General features: G+C 40.9%; 2 protein-coding genes across 3 annotated transcripts in view; one reads left to right on the top strand and one right to left on the bottom strand.

Annotated features, from left to right (window-relative positions):
* Positions 1-23,381, top strand: part of MSL2 (MSL complex subunit 2) — a 45,164-nt gene that overhangs the window by 14,501 nt on the left and 7,282 nt on the right. The window lies entirely within an intron of this gene.
* PPP2R3A (protein phosphatase 2 regulatory subunit B''alpha) overlaps positions 10,430-23,381 on the bottom strand; it is a 221,423-nt gene continuing 208,471 nt past the window's right edge. The window contains exon 14 of the mRNA XM_055295334.2: positions 10,430-10,572. Within this exon, the coding sequence (XP_055151309.1) occupies positions 10,545-10,572 (28 nt within the window). The 3' untranslated portion in view covers positions 10,430-10,544. The remainder of the gene's footprint in view (positions 10,573-23,381) is intronic.

Genomic DNA, 23,381 nt, shown 5'->3' on the forward strand with positions numbered 1-23,381 from the left:
TGTTCTTTTCTGTTTTTTAGTTATTTCAGTTAGGAGAGTAAATCTGATTATTCCATTTTTGTCTGGAAGCAGAATAAGATCACATTCTAAACCTGCATTTTACACAAAGCCACTAGCCATATGTGACAATTTAAATTTTGTCTAATTAAAAGTAAATACAATTTAAAATCCAGTTCTTCTGTTATCCTTAGCAACATTGTAAATGCTCAGTAGCCACATGTGAGTGTAATGGCTTCCTTATTCGACATTGCAGATATAAAACATTTCCATTGTTGCATAAAGTTCTATTGGGCCAGTGTTACAACATTTAAAGAACTTAGATTTGTTCTTGAAAACTGTGTGTGAAATTTGCTTTCAGTGTTTTCATCTTGTTTTTTAAGTTTTGATTTTTTAAAAAAATTTTAAATTAAAAAAATTTTTTTTTCTTCAGACCACATTAGTTTTGATTTTATTTTTATTTATTTATTTTTTGAGACAGAGTCTCACTCTGTTGCCGAGGCTGGAGTGCAGTGGTACTGTGTTGGCTCACTGCAACCTTCGTCTCCTGGGTTCCAGCAATTCTCCTGCCTCAGCCTCCAGAGTAGCTGGGATTACAGGTGTCCACCACCACGCCCGGCTAGTTTTTATATTTTTAGTAGATACAAGGTTTCACCATGTTGGCCAGGCTGGTCTTCAACTCCTGACCTCAGGTAATCCACATGCCTCAGCCTCCCAAAGTGCTCAGATTACAGGTGTGAGCCACCGCGCCCGGCCAAGTTTTGATTTTAAAACATTGAGCTGGATGGAGTTGTGAAACAAATTTTTGGAGCTTACTGTTTACAGACCTCTAGAACAATTTCTTCACCTTAGTAATCGGGCCCAAGAAGGTGTTCCACAGTGTTCATGTACTAAAAGGGCTTCTGTTACTTTAGAAAAAGAGAAAACATTTTAACTGTTTATCTTCCTTTAAAGTGAGGTAATGTGAAGAGATGTCAAATGAGCATGAGACAAATAGTGGTGCCATAACCAGTTAATAGTTCAGCTTAATCCTTCCATCATGAAGGTTTCATATTGTTTTAATCTTAGTCATGTATTTTATTAACTCTTACATTGTTTCAATACTTTATTCAGTAGATCAACGGTTAGAGACAGGAACCATTAAGAAACTTAAGTCGATAATGAAATACTAGATGATGAGCATAAAAATGTAAATGATTCTAAATTTTTGGTTCATGATTTTTGTTACATTTTTCTTTTTTTTTTTTTGAGACGGAGTTCCACTCTGTCCTGGGCCAGGCTGGAGTGCAGTGGTGCAATCTCAGCTCACTGCAACCTCCACCTCCTGCGTTCAAGTGATTCTCCTGCCTCAGCCTCTTAAGTAACTGGGATTACAGGCATGCGCCACCATGCCTAATTTTTTTTTTTATTTAATAGAGACGGGATTTCACTATGTTGGTCAGGCTGGTGTTGAACTTCTGACCTCAGCTGATCCACCCTCCTCAGCCCCCCTGCCCCTCAAAGTGCTGGGATTACAGGCTTGAGCCACCGCGCCCGGCCGACTCCTTTTTTCTTCCTTCCTTCCTTCCTTCCTTCCTTCCTTCCTTCCTTCCTTCCTTCCCTCCCTCCCTCCCTCCCTCCCTCCCTCCCTCCGTCCCTCCTTCCCTTTTCTTTTCTTTTCTTTTCTTTTCTTTTTTCTTTTTTTTCTGAGAGGGAGTCTTGCCCTGAAACCCGGGCTGGAGTGCAATGGTGCGATCTCGGCTCACTGCAACCTCTGCCTCCTGGGTTCAAGTGTTCTCTTGCCTCAGCCTCTTGAATAGCTGGGACTACAGGCGCCTGCCACCACGCCCGGCTAATTTTTTTGTATTTTTAGTAGAGATGGGGTTTCACCGTGGTCTCGATCTCCTGACCTCGTGATCCGCCCGCCTCGGCCTCCCAAAGTGCTGGGATTACAACCGTGAGCCATGGCTAGTTTTTGTATTTTTAGTAGAGGCACGGTTTCACCATGTTGTCTAGGCTGATCTCAAACTCTTGACCTCAGGTGATCCACCCGCCTTGGCCCCCCAAAGTGCTGTGATTACAAGCGTGAGCACCATGCCCAGCCCAAGATAGGCTGTTCTAAAGTAGATATGTCAACAAATGCATTTTAAAACTTAATTTAGATAAAAAAAATTGTCTTTGTATGCTTTGTTAAGATGATCTTTATAGTATAATCTTGCCTAATGTGCTGATTAAAAGTAGTTTTTTTTTTTCCTTAAAATCATTTAATTACATTTGCTACTTAAATGATGAAATGTCCCCAGGAGTTCTTATTACTGTGGAAGATGACTTCAAGGGAAGAAAAAGTTAAAAGTATTTTTAGTGATTCCTAATCCTGGTTGTTCATCAGAATTTGGGAAGCTTTTAAAAAATACACATTCCTCGCTGGGCAGGATGGCTCATGCTGTAATCCCAGCACTTCAGATGCCAAGGCAGGTGGATTGCTTGAGCCTAGGAGTTCAAGACCAGTTTGGGCAGTATAGTGAGACCCTGTCTCTACCAAAAAAATAAAACATTGAGGATAGTGGTGCCTGCCTGTAATCCCAGCTACTCGGGAGCTTGAGGTGCAGGGATTGCCTGAACCCAGGAGGTTGAGGCTGGTTTGAACCACGATGGTGCTGCTGCACTCCAGCCTGGGTGATAGAGGGAGACTCTGTCTTTAAGAAAGAAAAAAGTGAACAAAGTGAACACCTGTGACCAAATTTGAACGCGTGGTTTATGACCATTACACTAAGACTGGTATAGCTAATTGGGAGGCTGAGGTGGGAGGATTGCTTGAGCCTTGGAGGTCAAGGCTGTGGTGAATTCTGATTGTGCCACTGCATTCCAGCCTGGGTGACGGAGTGAGACCTTGTCTCTTAAAAAAAAAAAAAAAAAAAAAAAAAAAGAAAACCAACAAAATAACTACATTCCTAGGCAGCATCCTCAGATCTGGAGTAGGCCATGTAAGTGATCCTGATAATAACCCTTTGATGGTGGTAGTGCTCTCTTGGAATACTCCATGTGTGAGGTTAAAAATGTGTGCTGGCGGGGTGCAGCGACTCATGCCTGTAATCCCAGCACTTTGGGAGGCCCAGGTGGGTGGATCACCTGAGGTCAGGAGTTCGAGACTAGCCTGGCCAACATGGTGAAACCCTGTCTCTACTAAAAATAAAAAAGTTAGCTGGGTGCCATGGTGGGCACCTGTAATTTCCCAGCTGCTTGGGAGGCTGAGGCAGGAGAATTGCTTGAACCTTGTGAGGCAAGGTTGCAGTGAGCTGAGATTGCAGCACTGCACTCCAGCCTAGGTGACAGAGTGAGACCCTGTCTCCAAAAAAAAAAAAAAGTGCCAGTAAATTTAAGCAATGCTGTCTTAAGTTTTTTGACAGCTATAGAATATTCAGTTTTAAGATGCTAATGTATTTTGGGATGACTAAGAGGATAATAAAGCAAACCTTCTGGTTCCATGGAACACCAGTTTGGGAAATTTGGATCTTGATTTATGTTGGTTTATTGATTAATGTTTGTTCAGGTATGAATCAACTTAATTTTGCCTAATTAATCAGCCTACATTATCTTATAGGTAATAATTTCATGAGTGGTCGTCATTGCTTTGCCAAAATAGGAAAATAATGGAATATTATAAAAGTGCTCTGTAACCACAAACATTCTATAAAAGCCTCCTCTACTTAGTTATTAAGATAAACGATGTCTGGCATTCTCTTTTAGTTCTTACCAGAATATGAAATGAGGCATGGCTTGAGTATATGAATATGTTGTGGGTCTGAGTGGTTATACATATACATCATCCATTTAATAAGCTACGATGAGTCTTTGTTTAATGGTAGTTGACTAGTGAAACTTATTCGTCAAAAGTGCTTGTATAAAGTACGACTTACCCAAAGACGATTCAATACAAAATTAAAAAAACTCTGAAATTTAACTGTTCAGGTTTTCAGTGAACAGCTTGGCTTGAGTAACATTTATATTTTTAAAATTACAGTGTTTAACTGTTCTTTTTCTTCACTTCCACTCCCCTATAAAATTGGCATACATGTTTAGCTATCACTGGTCTCTCAAATATAGTGGCATTTAGTTATTTAAAGTGCTATAGTGAACTTTAAAGTAATTACTCAGTCAAGTGGTCAAAATATTCCACTTTGTAGCATCTTTTTTTTTTTTTTTTTTTTTGAGGTGGAGTCTCGCTCTGTTGCCCAGGCTGGAGTGCAGTGTCGTGATCTTGGCTCACTGCAAGCTCTGCCTCCTGGGTTCATGCCATTCTCCTGCCTCAGCCTCCCGAGTAGCTGGGACTACAGGCGCCTGCCACCATGCCCGGCTAATTTTGTTTTTTGTATTTTTAGTAGAGACGGGGTTTCCCCTTGTTAGCCAGGATGGTCTCGATCTCCTGACCTCGTGATCCACCCATCTCGGCCTCCCAAAGTGCTGGGATTACAGGCGTGAACCACCGTGCCTGGCCTGTAGCATTATTTTTAGTGACTAAGGCACATCTGCCATATTATTATTTCTTGTTTTTAATTAAAATGCACATTTTTCTGGCATATGATTATTTGTGCTAGATATTTTAAAGAAATAGTTGACAGGTCTTTGGAATCCAGCTGATCAGGGATATTTAAAGGGGCTAATGCTGATTTGGGCATAGTTGCTTGAATATTAGAGAACTGCTAATTTCTTCAAAACCTTAGTTATTTAGATTCGCTGATTTTTTTGAGGCATGTATTTGCTTTTTGGTTTAGTACTAAAAGTAGGTGGAGGTTTACAGTAACACGTTTTAAGTGCTGCTCAATAAAAAATTTAAAGAAGAAAAACAGACTTGGGCTAGGAAGCCTCACAAAGGTAAATTTGTGCTGTCTGAGGAGAGTTCTCTGGTCTCAAATTCATGTCTCTTCGACCTGAGCTTATTATCTTTTATAGCAATGTGTAAGTCCGTTTGTGTTGCTGTTAAGGAATACCTGAGGCTGGGTAATTTATAAAGAAAAGATACTTATTTTGGTTGATGGTTCTGCAGGCTGTACAGGAAGTATAGTGCCAGCATCTGCTTCTGGTGAGGGCCTCAAGAAGCTTCCAATCATGGCAGAAGGCTAAAGAGGAGCAGGCCTATCACATGGCGAAAGAAGGAGCAAGAGAGAGAAGGGGGAGGTCCCAGACTTTGATAGATCTCATGGGAACTGAGGGAGAACTCATTCATTACCAAGGGGATGGTGTCAAGCTATTCATGCGGGACCTGCTCCTGTGACCCAACACCTCCCACCAGGCCTCACCTGTAATGTTGGGGATTACATTTCAACATAAGGTTTGGAAGGAACAAACATCAAAACCAAATCAAGCAGCATTCATGACACATGAATTTTGTCTAATGGAAAACAAATTTTTTTTGAGACAAGGTGTCACTTTGTTGCTCAGGTTGGAGTGCAGTGGTACAGTCATGGCTCATTGGATCCTCTGTCTCCAGGGCTCAAGCAGTTCTCCCACCTCAGCCTTTTAAGTAGCTGGGACCCCAGGTGTGTGCCACCACACCTGGTTAATTAAAAAAATTTTTTTTGTAGCAACAGGGTCTCACTCAGTTGCCCAGGCTGGTCTTAGATTAATGGGCTCAATTGATCCTCCTGCCTCAGCCTCCCAATGCTGAGATGATAGGCATGAACCACTGTGCCCAGCCGAAATTTTTTTTTTTTTTTTTTTTGAGAGAGTCTCATTCTGGTTGCCCAGGCTGGAGTACAGTGACACGATCTCGGCTCAATACAGCTTCAACCTCCTGGGCTCAAGTGATTGTCCCACCTCACCCTCCGAAGTAGCTGGGGTTGCAGGTGCACGCCCTCATGTCCTGCTAATTTTTTGTATTTTTAGTAGAGACAGGGTTTCACTGTGTTGCCCAGGCTGGTCTTGAACTCCTAGACTCAAGCAATCCACCTGCCATGGCCTACCATAGTGCTGGGATTACAGGCGTGAGCCACCACACCCAGCCGGCCGCTGAAAATTTTAAAAGAAGTTTAGACTTTAAAATATGCCTGCACACAACTATATTGGGCAAAGAATATAGTTTTACTCGTCTAAGAACTGTTGATTAATTTGCACCAATTTGGAAATGATAAATACTTTTTATGGTATAATCGTTTTTGTTTGGCTGAGTCCAGAGATTATTTCCTTGTATATGTATCTAGAATATGTCCTACTATTGTTTGGAAACATACTCGACATCTTTAATTTTGGAGTTTAATTTTGGTGCTATAATTCAGAGATTTAAAAAATGTTTGAGAATGCCTTGCTAAGTGATGGCAGGCTTAGCACAGTGGCAGGCTTAGCACAGTGTTTGGCGTATAGCTGGGTCCCAGGAATTATTTACGTATGTAATGGAGGAAGGAAAAATGTTTTATTCAATGAATATAGGCTAAACAATTCACTTTTCATTTGGAAAAGGTGAAAAATGGGGAAATTTAGATAAATTGATTATGAAACGGTTACTGTTCCGGCCCTATCTCAGACTTTCTGTTGTTGTTTTTTGAGACGGGGCCTCTGTCGCACAGGCTAGGGTGCGGTGGTCCGATCATGGCTCACTTGCAGCCTCGAACTCCTGGACTCTAATGATCCTCCCACTTCAGCCTCCTTAGTAGCTGGGACCACAGGCATGTGCCACCATGCCTGGCTAGTTTTGTTTATTTTTTTGTAGAGGCAGGGTTTCACTATGCTGCTCAGGCTGGTCTCGAACTCCTGGGCTTGAGTGATCCTCCTGCCCCAGCCTCCCAAAATGCTGGTATTGTAAGTGTGAGCCACTGCACCTGGCCTATCTCAAGACGTTTGACATCTGTGAGAGAAGTGTATTCTCCCACTTTTTTTTTTTTTTTTGAGACGGAGTCTTGCTCTGTCACCCAGGCTGGAGTGCAGTGGCGTGATCTCGGCTCCCTGCAACCTCCGCCTCCTGGGTTGAAGCAATTCTCCTGCCTCAGCCTCCTGAATAGCTGGGGTTACAGGTGTGTGCCACCACGTCTGGCTACTTTTTGTATTTTTAGTAGAGATGGGGTTTCACCATGTTGGTCAGGCTGGTATCGAACTCCTGATCTCGTGATACACCTGCCTCAGCCTCCCAAAGTGCTGGGATTACAGGCGTGAGCCACTATGCCCAGCCATGACTCAGATTCAGCATAGTTACTCTCACACCACAAGAGAAATAGAGTGTACATGTTTATTTGGGTTGATCAGCATCGGTTTATTGCCATTACATTCCTAGAAAATTTTATAAATGAATGAAAACCAGTTTAGTCTAATCATGAGTTTAGTATATATGTATTTACTTATTTTAAACATATATAACATGAATACATTATGCATACACATTTAATACACACATACATATTCTTTAAGGTTTCTGATGCTGTAAATTTTAGACTGGTATATAGGCTGAGCTTTGTTTTTGTTGGAATCTCTTTTACACAGAAGATGGTACAAATGCTTTATAGCATATATGTCCACTTGAAGCATTTAAGGCTAACTTTAAAAATTGAAGTTTGTGTGTAGAGAATTTAGGCAGGGCTCTTGCTGGTCCAGTTTTTATGCAGTAAGGATTTCCTGACCCTTACAAACCTGTTATTGAGAATCCATCCTCCCCTTCCTTTCGCTCCTCCTGCCTGAGTCACTATCCATTATTGCCAGTACCTGTTCCTGTTTCTTCTTTCCGATAAAAGGTTGTATATCTTGTGGCTAATTATTCTGCCTATAGCTCAGATTCTGTAATTATTCTTTTTGAAGGGGCAAGAAGCTAAAATTGTCTCTGTGTATGCCATGGACTATTTTAATAGAAGTACGGATAGTGCTGGATAAGTGAAAATAATTCTAGGCTGGGAATCAGTAGACTGAGCTTCTATTTTTCATTGCTAGTAACCAGCTGTGTAATCCATGAAAGTCCATCTTGGTTTAAATGAGGTCACAGAACAAGTGATTACCAAGGTCACTCGCAGATTTAATGTTCTTTTTATGATTAATTCATTTTACATTAGGTGCTGGCTTATGTGCCAACACTAGTTTAAAGATGTAGAGATAAATAAGTTTCTGGCCTTGAGTCAGACCCAGTGAACAATGACAATATAATGTGATTAAAGTGCTATAATAGGAGAATGTGTAAAGTGCTTTTTCAACAGATTGAGGGAGGATAATTAAGAAAGGCTTCCTCTTGGAGGTCATATTTGAATTGATTCTTGAAGAATAATTAACCATGCAAGGCAGGAAGAAGGACATTCTAGGAACAGCAAATCATGGAGGATGAGTAAGCATTGCATGTTTTGGAATGGTCAGTGGTGGGTGAGAATGGAGTATGGAGTTCTTGGAGAAAGCTTAGTGAAATGAGATTTGGGGTGGAAGACAGGCAGGTAGCGGCTAGATTCTGGAAGGCCTTATATGTCATTCCAAAGTCTTTGGATTTTAAAGTTCGCTTCAAGGGTTTTCAAGAGAAAGGCATATAATCAGACTCGTGTTTTAGAAAGATCATATGGTGGCAGCGTGGAAGATGAATTGATTAGGTAAGGCATGGAGATAAGCTAGAAAACTCGGAATTCGGGGTGAACAATGATGAAGGTTGAACTAAGGCAGGAGTAGTCATGCAAATAAAACCCGAAGGGATGGAATTGGCAGATTTTTATAAACTACATGCAGGGAGAACAATTGGATATGGAATGGAGGTGAAGAGTCTGGGTGGTTTCAAGGTATTTAGTTTGTGAATGAATGATAGTGTCAGTACCAAGAGAATAAGGGATGCAGGAGGAAGACCAGGCTTTTAGGTGGGGATTTATGGGAGATGAAATTTATATTTGCTCATGTTAAGCTCGAGTTACCTGTGGGTTGGCAAAAGAGAGATGAGATTCCTAGTAGGCACTTAGATATTGGATCTGAAGTTCAGGGGAGAAAGATTTGAGTTGGAGATACAGATTCAGCAGTCACCAGTTTATGAACAGTAGTTAAAACAGCTTTATGGGCAATCACTCTAGAAAGGAGTATGTAGGTCAGTTTTTGTTTGTTTGTTTTGAGACAGAGTCTTGCTCTGTCGCCCAGGCTGGAGTGCAGTGGCATGATCTCAGCTCACTGCAACCTCTGCTTTCTAGGTTCAAGCGATTTTTGTGCCTCAGCCTCCCAAGTAGCTGGGATTACAGGCGCACGCCACCATGCCCGGCTGATTTTGTATTTTTAGTAGAGGTAGGGTGTCGCCATGTTGGTCAGGCAGGTCTTGAACTCCTGACCTCAAGTGATCCTCTTGCCTTGGCCTCCCAAAGTACTGGGATTACAGGTGTGAGCCACTGTGCCCGGCCCTGTAGGTCAGTTTTTTGTTTTTTTTTTTTTTTTGAGACGGAGTCTTGCTCTGTCGCCCAGGCTGGAGTGCAGTGGCACAATCTCGGCTCACTGCAAGCTCTGCCTCCTGGGTTTATGCCATTCTCCTGCCTCAGCCTGTCCGAGTAGCTGGGACTACAGGCGCCTGCCACCATGCTCGGCTAATTTTTTTTGTATTTTTAGTAGAGACGGGGTTTCACCGTGGTCTCGATCTCCTGACCTCGTGATCCGCCCGCCTCGGCCTCCCAAAGTGCTGGGATTACAAGCGTGTGCCACCGCGCCTGGCCCGTAGGTCAGTTTTAAAGTGTGTATGGTGTCATGTCTGTGTTTCAAAAGGGGAAAAGATTAATAATCCTCATAAGATTCTGAACAACAATTTGTAAATTTTTTTTTTTATTAGCTCTTGACCTGAAGACGTACACATTTGTATAGTCAGATTCTCAAAGGGGTCTGTGTCGGTAAGGATTACTAAGGATTACTGAAAGGGAGTAAGAGTAGATCCTATTAAGGAAACATGGGAAATACTAAAATTAATGAGGGGACAGAAGAGGATGTAGAGGAGATGAGGGAGACAATGTTAGGGGAGAAGGGAGGAGAGCATTTCAAGGAAGAATAATGAACCAGAAGTGCCCACTACATTTGGGATTAGCAATTTTTGCCTTTCATTAGAAGACTGATTCTGGTGAGAAGCTTCTGCATAGGAATAACTGGATGAGGAGTTGCTATAGGAAAGAAGGTTGAAGGTGGAAATGAGAGAGGGTATAAATAACATTAGGTATAGGTAACTGGCTGGGGGGGACTATGGGAGGTATGTGAGCCAAAGCATTGGAGGGAGAGGAGGGTTTACATAGGAGGGAAGAAGAAAAGGATACTGTATGTCTGTATGTGTTGTGGGGGAGTGAGTGTATGATGAGAGGTGGAGAGAGGGAGAATACTTAAATATGTAAACCTTCTGGTAAATTTGGAAGCATGAAAAAATTGACATAAGTAGAAATATTCAAGCTTTCATTGGACTTTATTTTGTCACGTTTATAGAAAATTTCAACATACAGACCAGGTGTGGTGGCTCACACCTGTAATCCCAGCCATTTGGGAGGCCAAGGTGGGTGGATCGCTTGAGCCAGGAGTTGTGGTCCCAACTACGCAGAAGGCTGAGTTAGGAGGGTTGCTTGAGCCCCAGGAGGTTGAGGCTACAGTGAGCCATGACACTGCACTTCATCCTAAGTGACTGGGCAACAGAGTGGGACCCTGTCTCCAAAAAAAAAAAGAAAAAATTTCAACGTACAAAGTAGAATAAAACTCTCACATACATACCTATCATGTTGACCTATCACCTCAACATGATACCTAATGAAAATTAATTATACCCAAATGCAAGGCTTTTGATAAACCCTTTATAGACATAACCATACGTCTTGGAATCATCAAATTTTACAGCTGTGAAAATAACCTAGACATTTAGTTAATAGCTTTAAGAAACTGAGGGCCAAATCACTTAGGAGCACACTATTATTATATATGACATTGTTTTACTCAAAATTTGTCAGACTTGGACAGTTACAGACTTACTGATTGTAGTGGATGCCATGATGTAATACCCAAATCCCCACTTAAGGATTAAAGAAATGCATTCTTTTAGCTAGTGGGTGTGCTGCTGAGGCTGTGAGACCTGTCTGGGAATCGTCCTTGGCTGAAGAGAGCAACTCGTTCATGGTCACATGCTTTTGTTGTGAGTAGCGTGCATCCAGGTTCTGGTTCATTAAAGTACCTGGCTCCTTGGGCCCAGCATAGGACAACCCTAAGGAGTCATTCAGCTGTAGAGTTTCTGTTGGATCATCTGAGGCCTTTTTTGTGAGTTCATCCCAGCCACTTCCTTCCTTCCTTTACAAGTGATAATCCTGAGAGAAACTCTTGATAAGCTTTCTGCACGCTAACCTGTCCTAAGAGTTTGCATGCCTAGGAATCTGACTTCTAACAGTGACTAACTTTACACTTCCTTTTGATTTGAAACAGAGCAATGACTTGCTAAACTTTTAAAGATTTAACATGTCTCATTTTCTCATGTTTGTGAGACATACCCAGGTAAATGTTGAGTAATAATATAATGAAAGAAAATAATTACTTTGTACAATGCCAAACATACAGAAAACATTCATCATTAAGGACATGTTTTGGGATGGAACAAAAAGTAGAATACTTTCTCAAACATATTGAACAAATCTTGGCATATAATTGGCCTCTTTTCCCTCCCATCATTGTTAGGGTTCTGCTGCCTCATTTTTACCTCCTTTTATAAATTAAAAAGGTATCCCCCTGCCAGTTTGAGATCAGGCTTATACTCTTTTTTGGCCTGATTTGAGTTATTTAAAAATATGGACAGGCTGGGCACAGTGGCTCATGCCTGTAATCCCAGCACTTTGGGAGGCCGAGGCAGGCAGATCACGAGGTCAAGAGATTGAGATCATCCTGGCCAACATAGTGAAACCCTGTCTCTACTAAAAATACAAAAATTAGCTGGGCATGGTGATGCACGCCTGTAGTCCCAGCTACTCGGGAGGCTGAGGCAGTAGAATCAGGAGGCAGATGTTGCAGTGAGCCGAGATCACGCCACTGCACTCCAGCCTGGCGACAGAGTGAGACTCCCGTCTCAAAAAAAAAAAAAAAAAAAAAAAAAGAGGACGGTTTTTTTCCTTTTGGTCATCCTGTAGAAAATGGAAAGCTTTATGGAAAGGCCTTGTACTTCAGTCACACAGTAGAATGACTATAGTTAACAATGGTTTTTTTTTTTTTTTTTTGAGAGGGATTTTCGCTCTTGTCTCCCAGGCTGGAGTGCAGTGGTGTGATCTCGGCTCACTGCAGCCTCTGCCTCCTGGGCTCAGATGATTCTCCTGCCTCAGCCTCCTGAGTAGATGGGATTACAGGCATGCGCCACCACGCCCAGCTAATTTTTGTGTGTATATATATATATATAAGTAGAGATGGGGTTTCACCATGTTGGCCAGGCTGGTCTTGAACCCCTGACCTCAGGTGATTTGCCTGCCTCAGCCTCCCAAAGTGCTGGGATTATAGACATGAGTCACCGCCCCGCTGATTTTTTTTTTTTTTTTTTTTTTTTTAATGGAGTCTTGTTTTGTTGCCCAGGCTGGAGTGTGGTGGTGCGATCCTGGATCACTGCATCTTCCACCTCCTGGGCTCAAATGATTCGTGCCTCAGCCGGAATAACTGGGGTTACAGGCACCCGCCACCACACCTGGCTACTTTTTGTATTTTTAGTAGAGATGAGGTTTTACCACGTTGACCAGGCTGGTCTTGAACTCCTGACCTCAAGTGATCCATCCACCTCGGCCTCCCAAAGTGCTGGAGTGCGCCTGGCCAGTTAACCATTATTTATTGTATATTTCAAAACATCTAGAGGCTGGGTGCGGTGGCTCATGCCTGTAATCCCAGCGCTTTGGGAGGCCGAGGCAGGTGGATCACCTGTGGTTAGGAGGAGTTCAAGACCACCCTGGCCAACATGGTGAAACCCCGTCTCTACTAAAAATACAAAAAATTAGCTGGGCGTGGTGGTGCGCGCCTGTAATCCCAATTACTCAGGAGGTTGAGGCCCTCTCAAGGAGAATAGCTTGAACCAGGGAGGCAGAGGTTGCGGTGAGCCCAGGTTATGCCACTCCACTGCAGCCTAGGCGACAGAGTGAGACTGCGTCTCAAAACAACAACAACAACAACAAAAAAAAAACCATAAAAAAACCCAAAAAACAACCCACCAAAACCCATAATAGGAGTGGATTTGGAATGTTCCCAACACAAATGAATGATAAATGTTTGAGGTGATGGATATTCCAGTTAGCCTCATTTGATTGTTACACGTTATATGCTTGTCAGAATATCATGTGTACCACCATACATATGCACAAAAATTATGTACCTATAACCATTTAAAAAATAAGCAACCCCCCCCAAACAACAACAACAGAAACAAGCCACGCCCTCATGGTACAGGAAAGATTTGCCTGGCAGAATCCAAGACTACATTCCTGTACAAAATAGTGGAAGATTTTCTGTTTGCAGCATTTCAGAGTGCCTTTCCAAGATAAAATGCACCTCTTGTCATCCATTCAAATGTTTTGTCATTGCTTAAGTTACCATTCTGTCTTTTGATCAGGAGCTTCACAGCCATGTGATTTGGCTGGCAACAAAATTCTTTTTGCTGTTAATAAAGGTTTTCTTTTTTTTCTTCTGTATATATGATTGTAGCTATGCTTAGATGATCAGTAAAGTTATCTGGGCCATTTGGAAAGCAGTGGCTGTCAAAAAGGATGTTATCTTATTGAACAGTAATTGCTGAGGAAATTGGTTTTAGAATCAGTGAACCTGGAAAACTTACTATTTAAAAACTTCTTTGAGTTTTTTTTTATTATTTAAGTTCTGGGATACATGTGCAGAATGTGCAGGGTTTGTTACATAGGTGTACACGTGCCATGGTGGTTTGCTGCACCCATCAACCCGTCATCTAAGTATTTCTCCTAATGCTGCTCCACCCCTAGCTCCTCACCCCCAACAGGCTCAGATGTGTGATGTTCCCCTCCCTGTGTCCATGTGTTCTCATTGTTCAACTCCCACTTAAGAGTGAGAACATGCGGTGTTTGGTTTTCTGTTCTTGTGTTAGTTTGCTGAGAATTATGGTTTCCAGCTTCATCCATGTCCCTGCAAAGGATATGAACTCATCCTTTTTTATGGCTGCGTAGTATTCCATGGTTTATGTGTGCCACATTTTCTTTATCCAGTAATTTTTTGAGTATTTTAAGATAACTGGTTAGTGTTTTTTCTTGTTTCTTTAGTAATGATTTTAAAGTCTCATGACTGTTATTATTCCATTTTAGCAAGAGAAGTTTTTGTCACTTTTAATTCTTTTTTTTTTTTTTTTTTTGCCTTAAGAGCTTGTTTGCTTTTTTTTGGTAGAGTCGGGGTCTCACTTTGTTACCCAGCTAATCTTAAACTCCTCCTGGCTTCAAGCGATACTACTGCCTTGTACTCCCAAAGTGCTGGGATTACAGGTGTGAGCCACCACTCCCAGCCATCTTGAGAACTTATTATGAGTTTCTCTGGATGCTTTTTATTCCTGTTTTTGGTGTGGGTCCATTTGTTGGGAAGCAAATTTAGGCTCTGATGGAAAGCATATTTTATTGAGTTACTGTGTAGCTATCTCGTTTCATGTGGTTCTCATCAGTAAAAGCAGAAAACTGTTTCCTGTCTTTTGTAGGATGCCCCGTATTTTATAGCTGTTGGATTCTGTACTGTTATTTTTCTCTTTCATTACTTTGGAAAAGTTGATGGAGGGTATTACAAAAACTGATATTTTTCCATTCCAAATATTTTCCCATATATTTAAGTATTATAAGATTTGAGTCTGTCTTGTGGATACCTTGACCATTTAAAATTCTGGTTTCTGAGAATGCATCTTGGACAAATGATATGATGGTTTTAATTATCATCACCTGCATGTGTCCAATTTTTGCTGTTAGTGGCATTTCATGATATTCATGTGAGTCTTCATTAATTTTCCTTCATCATGAATCATAAACAAAAGATTTATGTAAAATTATTTGCATTACTTGAGGTTATTGATTAGTTAGTCCTTGCTGTAATAGAAGCATGACCAGAAAAAGAATTATGGAGAGAGGCTGGTGGTAAATACAGAATGTTTTGATTCTGAGAAATTTTTTTGTGCATATGACATTTAAATTAGAGTTATATGATGCATTTTTGTCAAAGGCCAAAGTTAAGCCTTTGAGGTAGTTGAATTCCTTGATAATTTTTTTTTCTATGGAACAACTAAACCATTTTTCACTTTTACCAAGTTTTTATTTTACTGAAATTTTCATTGGGATTTCTTTTGCATGTGAACTTTAAAATGAGGATTTGATTGATAAAGTTTCTTGTTGTTCGTGTTTAATTTGTCCATGTTACATTTTAATCTGTGATAATTTTTGCCATTTTATGATCATTATTATTGCCAGGTCCAGTGTTCACAGGTTTATTTTTAGTTGTTAACAGATTTTGCTAAGTATTAGCCGTTATCAGTTTTATTTTTTCTTGTGCCCCTTCTCTTCATTTCCATAAACTTAATTTCTCCCATAATCTGGGCAAAATATTTGTGACATTAAATACTTCAGTTAGAATGGAGAATAAATCTTGCTTCAGAAGTGATTAAGACATAATTTACTTGGTAGTCTGCACATCAGCATAAAATTTGTAGTACAGCCACCTTTACCAGTAGTATTTTGAAGTGAGTGAATTACTAGTTGCTTTATTGAAAACTGGGATCAACTATGTATTTAAAGAGTTTTCCAAGAGTATTGATAACCTCGTTGTTCATCTGTGCTAAGGAGGAGTGCCCATCTCTTGTATAGAGACAGGGGCAGGCAATTTGAGACTTAGTTATGATTTATTTATTTTAGCGCTATTTGCCTCTCAAACTTATGCTGCTTCAAATTTACGCTGCTCTGTAAATCTTGATGCTGGCTGGCAGTGATTCTTGTCAGGGATATGCATGAGGATAAATGCCAGTCAGTCTAGGTTCTAGTTTTGGCATGTTAATACTGTAATTATTTGAATGATCTATGTTAAATTTGTTTTAATAAGAGGGAAGGTTTATTGCTTTAAAAAGCATGTTGATTCAAAAAAAATTACTTAAAATTTTTTTTTTTTTTTTTTGGTGGCTGAATTAAAGCCCCTTTCTGGGGCCTTAAAACTTACTTTTGAGATAGAGTCTCACTCTGTCGCCCAGGCTGGAGTGCAAATCAAATACTAGGTCTTATTCATTCTTTCTATTTCTTTTGTAGCCATTAACAATTAAATCTTGGCCGGGCGCGGTGGCTCACGCTTGTAATCCCAGCACTTTGGGAGGCCGAGGCGGGCGGATCACGAGGTCAGGAGATCGAGACCACGGTGAAACCCCGTCTCTACTAAAAATACAAAAAATTAGCCGGGCGTGGTGGCGGGCGCCTGTAGTCCCAGCTACTCGGAGAGGCTGAGGCAGGAGAATGGCATGAACCCGGGAGGCGGAGTTTGCAGTGAGCCGAGATTGTGCCACTGCACTCCAGCCTGGGTGACACAGCAAGACTCCGTCTCAAAAAAAAAAAAAAAAAAAAAAAAAAAACAATTAAATCTTAATCTGGTTTAAAAATTAATGATGTCTGGATTTGCTTTTTGAAATAAAGAACAGAAGATGAGTAGGTGAATTAAATGTGGCATAATCATGATAATTATTCTGGGTTATGAGTATATGGAGGTTACTTGTATAGTGTTCTTGCTTTTGTCTGTTTGAAAGTCTCCATAATTAAAAGATTCACTCATTAAGAGCATTAAAAAATCTGATATTAAATATCTTAGTAAATTAATTATCAAGTTATATTTTCCCAGAAATTACAAAAATTAGCATTGTGGTATCCTAAAACTATGTCTTAGCCTTAAATTTAAAATTGACTGACTTGAGGAAAAGCAGTTAAGAAGAGGGAGAGTAAATAAGAAATTGGTAACTAAACAAAAATGAAAATGTTGAGGCACAGAAATGAGTATTATTTTTAGGGTCAATATCACATTATTTGTTTAGACAGAGAACATAAATATTATTCATTTAGTTATATGTCCACTTATGAAAAGGAAGGTAATCATGAAATATTGCAGATAAGGTTTCAAGGCAGTGCAGTGAGACATTTTTTTTTTTTTTTGGTCATGAACTTTACATTTTTTTAAAAAGTCTGGGCTTGCGCGGTGGCTCATGCCTGTAATCCCAGCACTTTGGGAGGCCAAGGTGGGAGGATCACCTGAGCGCCAGGAGTTCAAGACCAGCCTGGCCAACATGGTGAAACCCCGTCTCTACTAAAAATACAAAAAAATTAGCCAGATGCAGTGGCGCTCACCTGTGGTCCCAGCTGGTCTTGGTTGTGGTGAGCCAAGATCATGCCACTGTACTCCAGAGTGGGCAACAGAGCAAGACTTCGACTCAAAAAAAGTCTGAAGGTGTGTATTTTGAGCGAGTCTTTTTTTGTACTTGTGTGTGTAACTATATGGAACACGATCTATGCTAAATTCAAACCTTTCCTTAAATACTCCACAGTTTTTACAGGAGAATCTACTAGTGACTGACGTATTTCTCCCTGGTGTATATTGCCCATCCATTTTATTTTCTAGGATAAGATGCATTTTTTTTTTTTTAACAAATTCAAGTATGTTGTCTGGTATTTCTTAAATTGGAGATGGGGGGTTCCTTAGAGACACAGTTAGGTACTTGGTTAACCGTGATCCCAGCTAAGAAGCCCCTGAATGACTCTTTTCTATTTCTCACATCATTGGAGCTGCCTTCATGGTGAAGTGTATAGAGAACCCTTGGGGAAACTTTTAAGAGGATGGTTATCTGACTGCATAAAGAAAGTTTGCCAATGGGCATCTTTAATATTTAAGTTTCAGATATTTGTGGTGGGGAATGGTGGGCAATCTGTGGAGCTAATAAGTGAGTTTTGGTGTCTTCCAACTTATTTTCATTTCTCAACAGTTGGCATGGTTACTCTTCTAAAACCTCATAGAAAACTAAAGACATGTAGACTATGAGTCCTTTAAGGTGCTCCATGGTTAGCGGAGGTTTTGATTAACATTAGCTGGATTATTCCTGTGAGGAAAAACTTCTCCATGATTTGGTTATTTGGTGGTATATTTCCTAAAGTTAAATTAGGACAAATATTTGACTCTTGCTCTTATTTACTAGTTTTCAGACTCACGAGCTGCTTCACTAGTATCCTGAAACTGATTTTGTTTTCTTTTTTAAAAAAATGAACTCAGATTTGAACATTGTAGATGTGCTTCATTTCATTGCATTTATGCATTGTATTAGTCTGTTTCCATACTGCTATAAAGAACTGCCTGAGATTGGGTAATTTACGAAGGAAAGAGACTTAATTGACTCACAGTTCAGCATGGCTGGGGAGGCCTCAGGAAACTTACAGTCTTGGTGGAAGGCAAAGAGGGGAAGCAGCGCACCTTCTTCACATGGTGGCAGGAAGAAGTGCCTAGTGAAGGGGGGAAGAGCCCCTTATAAAACCATCAGATCTCGTGAGAACTGATTATCACAAGAAGAGCTGGGGAAAATGCTCCCATGATTCAGTTATCTCCACCTGGTCTGTCCCTTGGCACATGGGGATTACAATTCAAGATGAGATTTGCGTGGGGACACAAAGCCTAACTATATCATGCAGGTTTAGATTTTCTCGTCTTTGGCCAGTGGAAATCTCCAGGTTTGCCCCTTAGTCTTGATTTTGATAGTTTCTATGCTTTCTGGCATAACAAGGCCATCAAAACTCCTCTTGTGCAATTCATGGCACAAAGTTGAAATTAGCCATTTGTCCAAGAAGCTCTGATTCCTTTGAAAAGGAAATTGTTTTTCAATCCTGTAATCTGTATTCATTGCTGCTGGGGTTGTTCTTTGTTTCCAGGCCTCTTCAATGGATAGTGCTAGGAAATACACACACACATAGTGCCAGGAAATACACACACATTTAAGATTAAAACATGAGTTCATAGTGTTAAGTCCAGTTGAAATTCATTTTAGGGCTACAGGATTTATATTTATATTTATATTTATATTTATATTTATATTTATATTTATTTGAGATGGAGTCTCGCTCTGTTGCCCAGGTTGGAGTGCAGTGGTGCAATCTCAGCACACTGCAGCGTCCACCTCCTGGGTTCAAGCAGTTCCCCTGCCTTAGCCTTCCGAGTAGCTGGGATTACAGGCGCCCACCACCACGCCCAGCTAATTTTTTGTATTTTTAGTAGAGACAGGGTTTCACCATGTTCGCCAGGCTAGTCTTGAACTCCAGGTCTACAGGATTTTTAATGTAACCTTTTCTCTCTCACAACTTTCCTCCTCCTTCCTACTGAAAAAAAAAAAAAAAAAAAAAAAAAAAAAAAAAAAAATCCAAGTCGTCAAGGCATTAACATTGACTTTTTATCCCACGGTACGCACTAACACTTTTATAATTATTATCAACACTGCCGCCAATAATGTGGTTACTGAAAATAAGAAAAATGAGGATCGCAAGGATTGAGCCAATTTTCTGTGTTATAGTCATTCAAAATAGTTACTCTTTGGATTGTTATACCACCAATTTGATATAAAATTATGGTTATTTTGGTTTTTAGAGATTTCATGTAACATTTTGGTTTTGTTATACTATTATATAAAATATTTACATGGTTTGAAAGTAAAATCTACAAGACAGATTAAACTCAGAGTAGTGTTTTCCTATTTCACTTTGTTCTGTCTCTCCCTCCTAATTGGTAGCCCTTTTATTTTGTTTTTGAGACAGGTGCAGGCTCTGTCGCCCAGGCTGGACTGCAGTGGCACAATCTCGGCTCACTGCAACCTCTGGCCCAGGCTCAAGCCATCCTCTCAGCCTCCCGAGTAGCTGGGACTAAGGTGTGTGCCAGCATCCACGGCTAATTTTTTTTATTTTTTGTAGAGATGGGGTTTTGCCATATTGCCCAGGCTGGTTTCAAACTCCTGAGATAAGCGATCTGCCTATGTTGGCCTCTCAAACTGCTGGGATTACAGGTGTGAGCCACCGCACCTGGCCTGGTAGCCCTCTTTTTTTTTTTTTTTTTTTTTTTTAACCTATGGTTTTATCTTTTCAAATGCATATATAGGGCCAGGCGCTGTGGCTCATGCCTGTAATCCCAGCACTTTGGGAGGCGAGGCGTGTGGATCACGAGGTCAGGAGTTCGAGACCAGCCTGGCCAACATGGTGAGACCCCCGTCTCTACTAAAAGTAAAAAATTAGCCGGGCATGGTGGCGGGCACCTGTAAATCCCAGTTACTTGGGAGACTGAGGCAGGAGAATTGCTTGAAACCAGGAGGCAGAGGTTGTGAGCCGAGATCACGCCACTGTGCTCTAGCCTGGGCGACAGGGAAAGACTCTGTCTTGGAAAAAAAAAAAAAAAGAAATGCATATATATGTATTTTTTTTCCCTTCCTATCCCTTGTGTCTTTCCTTAGATGAAGTTAAGGACACTCTTTAAGGGATCCTTGCCATTGGCATTAGGTAGAAGGTTGGATTCTGTCACTATTGGTGCCTTATCTTAAAGTGTTTTTAAATTTTAGAGTTGTGTAACCATCACCACTATCTTATTTTAGAACACTTTCATCCCCCGAAAGGTTCCATTGTGCCCATTTACAGTTAATGACTACTCCACTCTCAGCCCTAGGCAACCAGTTTTTCTGCCTTCCTGTCATTTCTGGGCATTTTATATAAATGGAATTATGCAATAATGTACTCTTTTGTATCAGCTTCTTTCACTTAGCAAATGTTTTGGAAGTTCATCCATGTTGTGGCATGTACCAATACTTTATTCCTTTAAATTGCTGAACTCCATTGCATGAATATACATTTTGTTTATCTACTCACCAATTAATGGACATTTGGATTGTGTCTAATTTTTGGCCATTAGGAATCATGCTGCTGTGCACATTCACATACATATCCACACATTTTTCTGTGTGGATATGTTTTTATTTCTCTTTAGGTAGGTTCCTAGGAGTAGAATTTTTCTGGTTTCTATGGTAAATTTGTGTTTTAACTTTTTAAGAAACTACCAAACTGTATTTCAATGTGATCGTACCCGTTTTACATTTTACCAGCAGTATATAAGGGTTCCAGTTTCTTCACATCTTTGCCAACTTTTGGCATTGTCATTTTGAATTTAGCCATTCTAATGGGTGGGCAGTAGTGTGCTATGGTTTTACTTTGACTAATAATATTGAGTATATTTTCATGTGCTTATAGTCATTCATTTTTTTTTTTTTTTTTGAGACGGAGCCTTGCTCTGTCATCAGGCTGGAGTGCAGTGGCACTATTTCGGCTCACTGCAACCTCCACCTCCCGGGTTCAAGTGATTCTCCTGCCTCAGCCTCCCGAGTAGCTGGTATTACAGGCATGCACCACCATGCCTGGCTAATTTTTTGTATTTTAGTAGAGATGGGGTTTCACCATGTTGGCCAGCATCATCTCGATCTCCTGACCTCGTGATCTGCCTACCTTGTCCTCCTAAAGTGCTGGGATTTACTGGTTTGAGCCACTGCGCCCAGCTGGTCATTCATATATTTTCTTTGGTGAAATGTTTATTCAATTTTTTGCTTTTAAAATTGTCATTTTACCGATTTGAATTTTTTTTTAATTGAGACGGAGGCTTGCTCTGTTTCCCAGGCTGGAGTGCAATGGCGTGGTCTCGGCTCGCTGCAACCTCCGCCTCCTGGGTTCAAGCCATTCTCCTGCCTCAGCCTCCCGAGTAGCTGGGACTACTGGTGCATGCCACCACCGCCAGCTAATTTTTCTTTTTTTTAGTAGAGACGGGGTTTTACTGTGTTGGCCAGGCTGGTCTCGAACTCCTGAACTGCCCACTTCGGACTCCCAAAGTGCTGGGAGTGAGCCACCAAGCCTGGCTTGCATTAAGTTTTTTTCTTAAAATGTCATTTGCAAATATTTTCTCCCAGTTTGTGGTTTATTTTTGACCTTTTCCTCCCTCCCTCCCTCCCTCCCTCCCTCCCTCCCTCCCTCCCTCCCTCCCTCCTTCCGTCTTCCCTCCCTCCCTCCCTCCTTCCTTCCTTCCTTCCCTCCCTCTTTTTTTTTTCTTTTTTGAGACAGAGTCTTTCTCTGTTGCCCAGGCTGGAGTGCATTGGCACCATCTTGGCTCACTGCAACCTCTGCTTCTCAGATTCAAGTAATTCTTCTGCCCCAGCCTCATGAGTAGCTGGGACTATAGGCATGCACCATCACGCCTGGCTGATTTTTTTTATATTTTTAGTAGAGACAGGGTTTTGCCACATTGGCCAGGCTGGTCTTGAACTCCTGACCTCACGTGATCTGCCCACCTTAGCCTCCCAAAGTGCTGGGATTACAGGTGTGAGCCACCTCGCCTGACCATTTTTTCATTTTGTTAATGGTGTCTTTTGAAGCACAGTAAGTTTTTAATTTTGAGAAAGTCCATTTAACTATTTTTTTTTCCTTTTTCTGAATTGTGCATTTGATGTCACATATAAGAACACTTTGGCCAATACAAAGTTACAAAGATTTTCTCCTCTGTTTTCTTCTAGAATTTCTATATTTTAGCTCTTACATTTAGGTTTGTGATCATTTTAATTTTTGTGTATGTTGTGAGGTAAGGGTATAAATTTGTTTTTTTCCGTTTGGCATTTGGATATCAAATTGTTTCACATGGTATGTTGAAAATACTCTCCTTGGCCGGGCACGGTGGCTCACGCCTGTAATCTCAGCACTTTGGGAGGCCAAGGTGGGCGGATCACGAGGTCAGGAGATCGAGACGATCCTGGCTAACACAGTGAAACCTCGTCTGTACTAAAAATGCAAAAAAAACCAGCTGGGCGTGGTGGCAGGTGCCTGTAGTCCCAGCTACTCGGGAGGCTGAGGCAGGAGAATGGCGTGAACCCGAGAGGCGGAGCTTGCAGTGAGCCGAGATCGCGCCACTGCACTCCAGCCTGGGCGACAGAGCGAGACTCCGTCTCAAAAAAAAAAAAAAAAAATACTTTCCTTTCCCCATTGAATCATCTGGATACTCTGTCACACAAATTGGTTGACCATAAATGTAATGATTTGTTTCTGGACTCTGAATTCTGTTCCACTGATGCATGTGTCTATACTTTTGTCATTACCACGCTGTCTTGATTACTATGGCTTTATAGTAAAATTCAGAATTTGGTAGTGTAATTCCTGTAATTTTGTTGTTTTTCAAAGTTGTTTTGCCTGTCCTCTGTGATTTCATACAAATTTTAGGATCAGCCTGTCAATTTCTTTAAGAAAAAAAGCTGCCTTAGATTAAAGATTGCATTGAACTTACAGATAGATCAATTTTGGGGAAAATTACCATCTTGACAATATATTCATAGTCTTCTAATCCATGGACATGAAATGTCTGTTTAGATACTCTTTAATTTCTTTCAGCTGTGTTTTGTAGTGCTGAGTGTAGAAGTCTTTATTAAAGTTTTTCTA

Source organism: Symphalangus syndactylus, chromosome 10 (assembly GCF_028878055.3).
Source record: "Symphalangus syndactylus isolate Jambi chromosome 10, NHGRI_mSymSyn1-v2.1_pri, whole genome shotgun sequence".
Classification (NCBI taxonomy): domain Eukaryota; kingdom Metazoa; phylum Chordata; class Mammalia; order Primates; family Hylobatidae; genus Symphalangus; species Symphalangus syndactylus.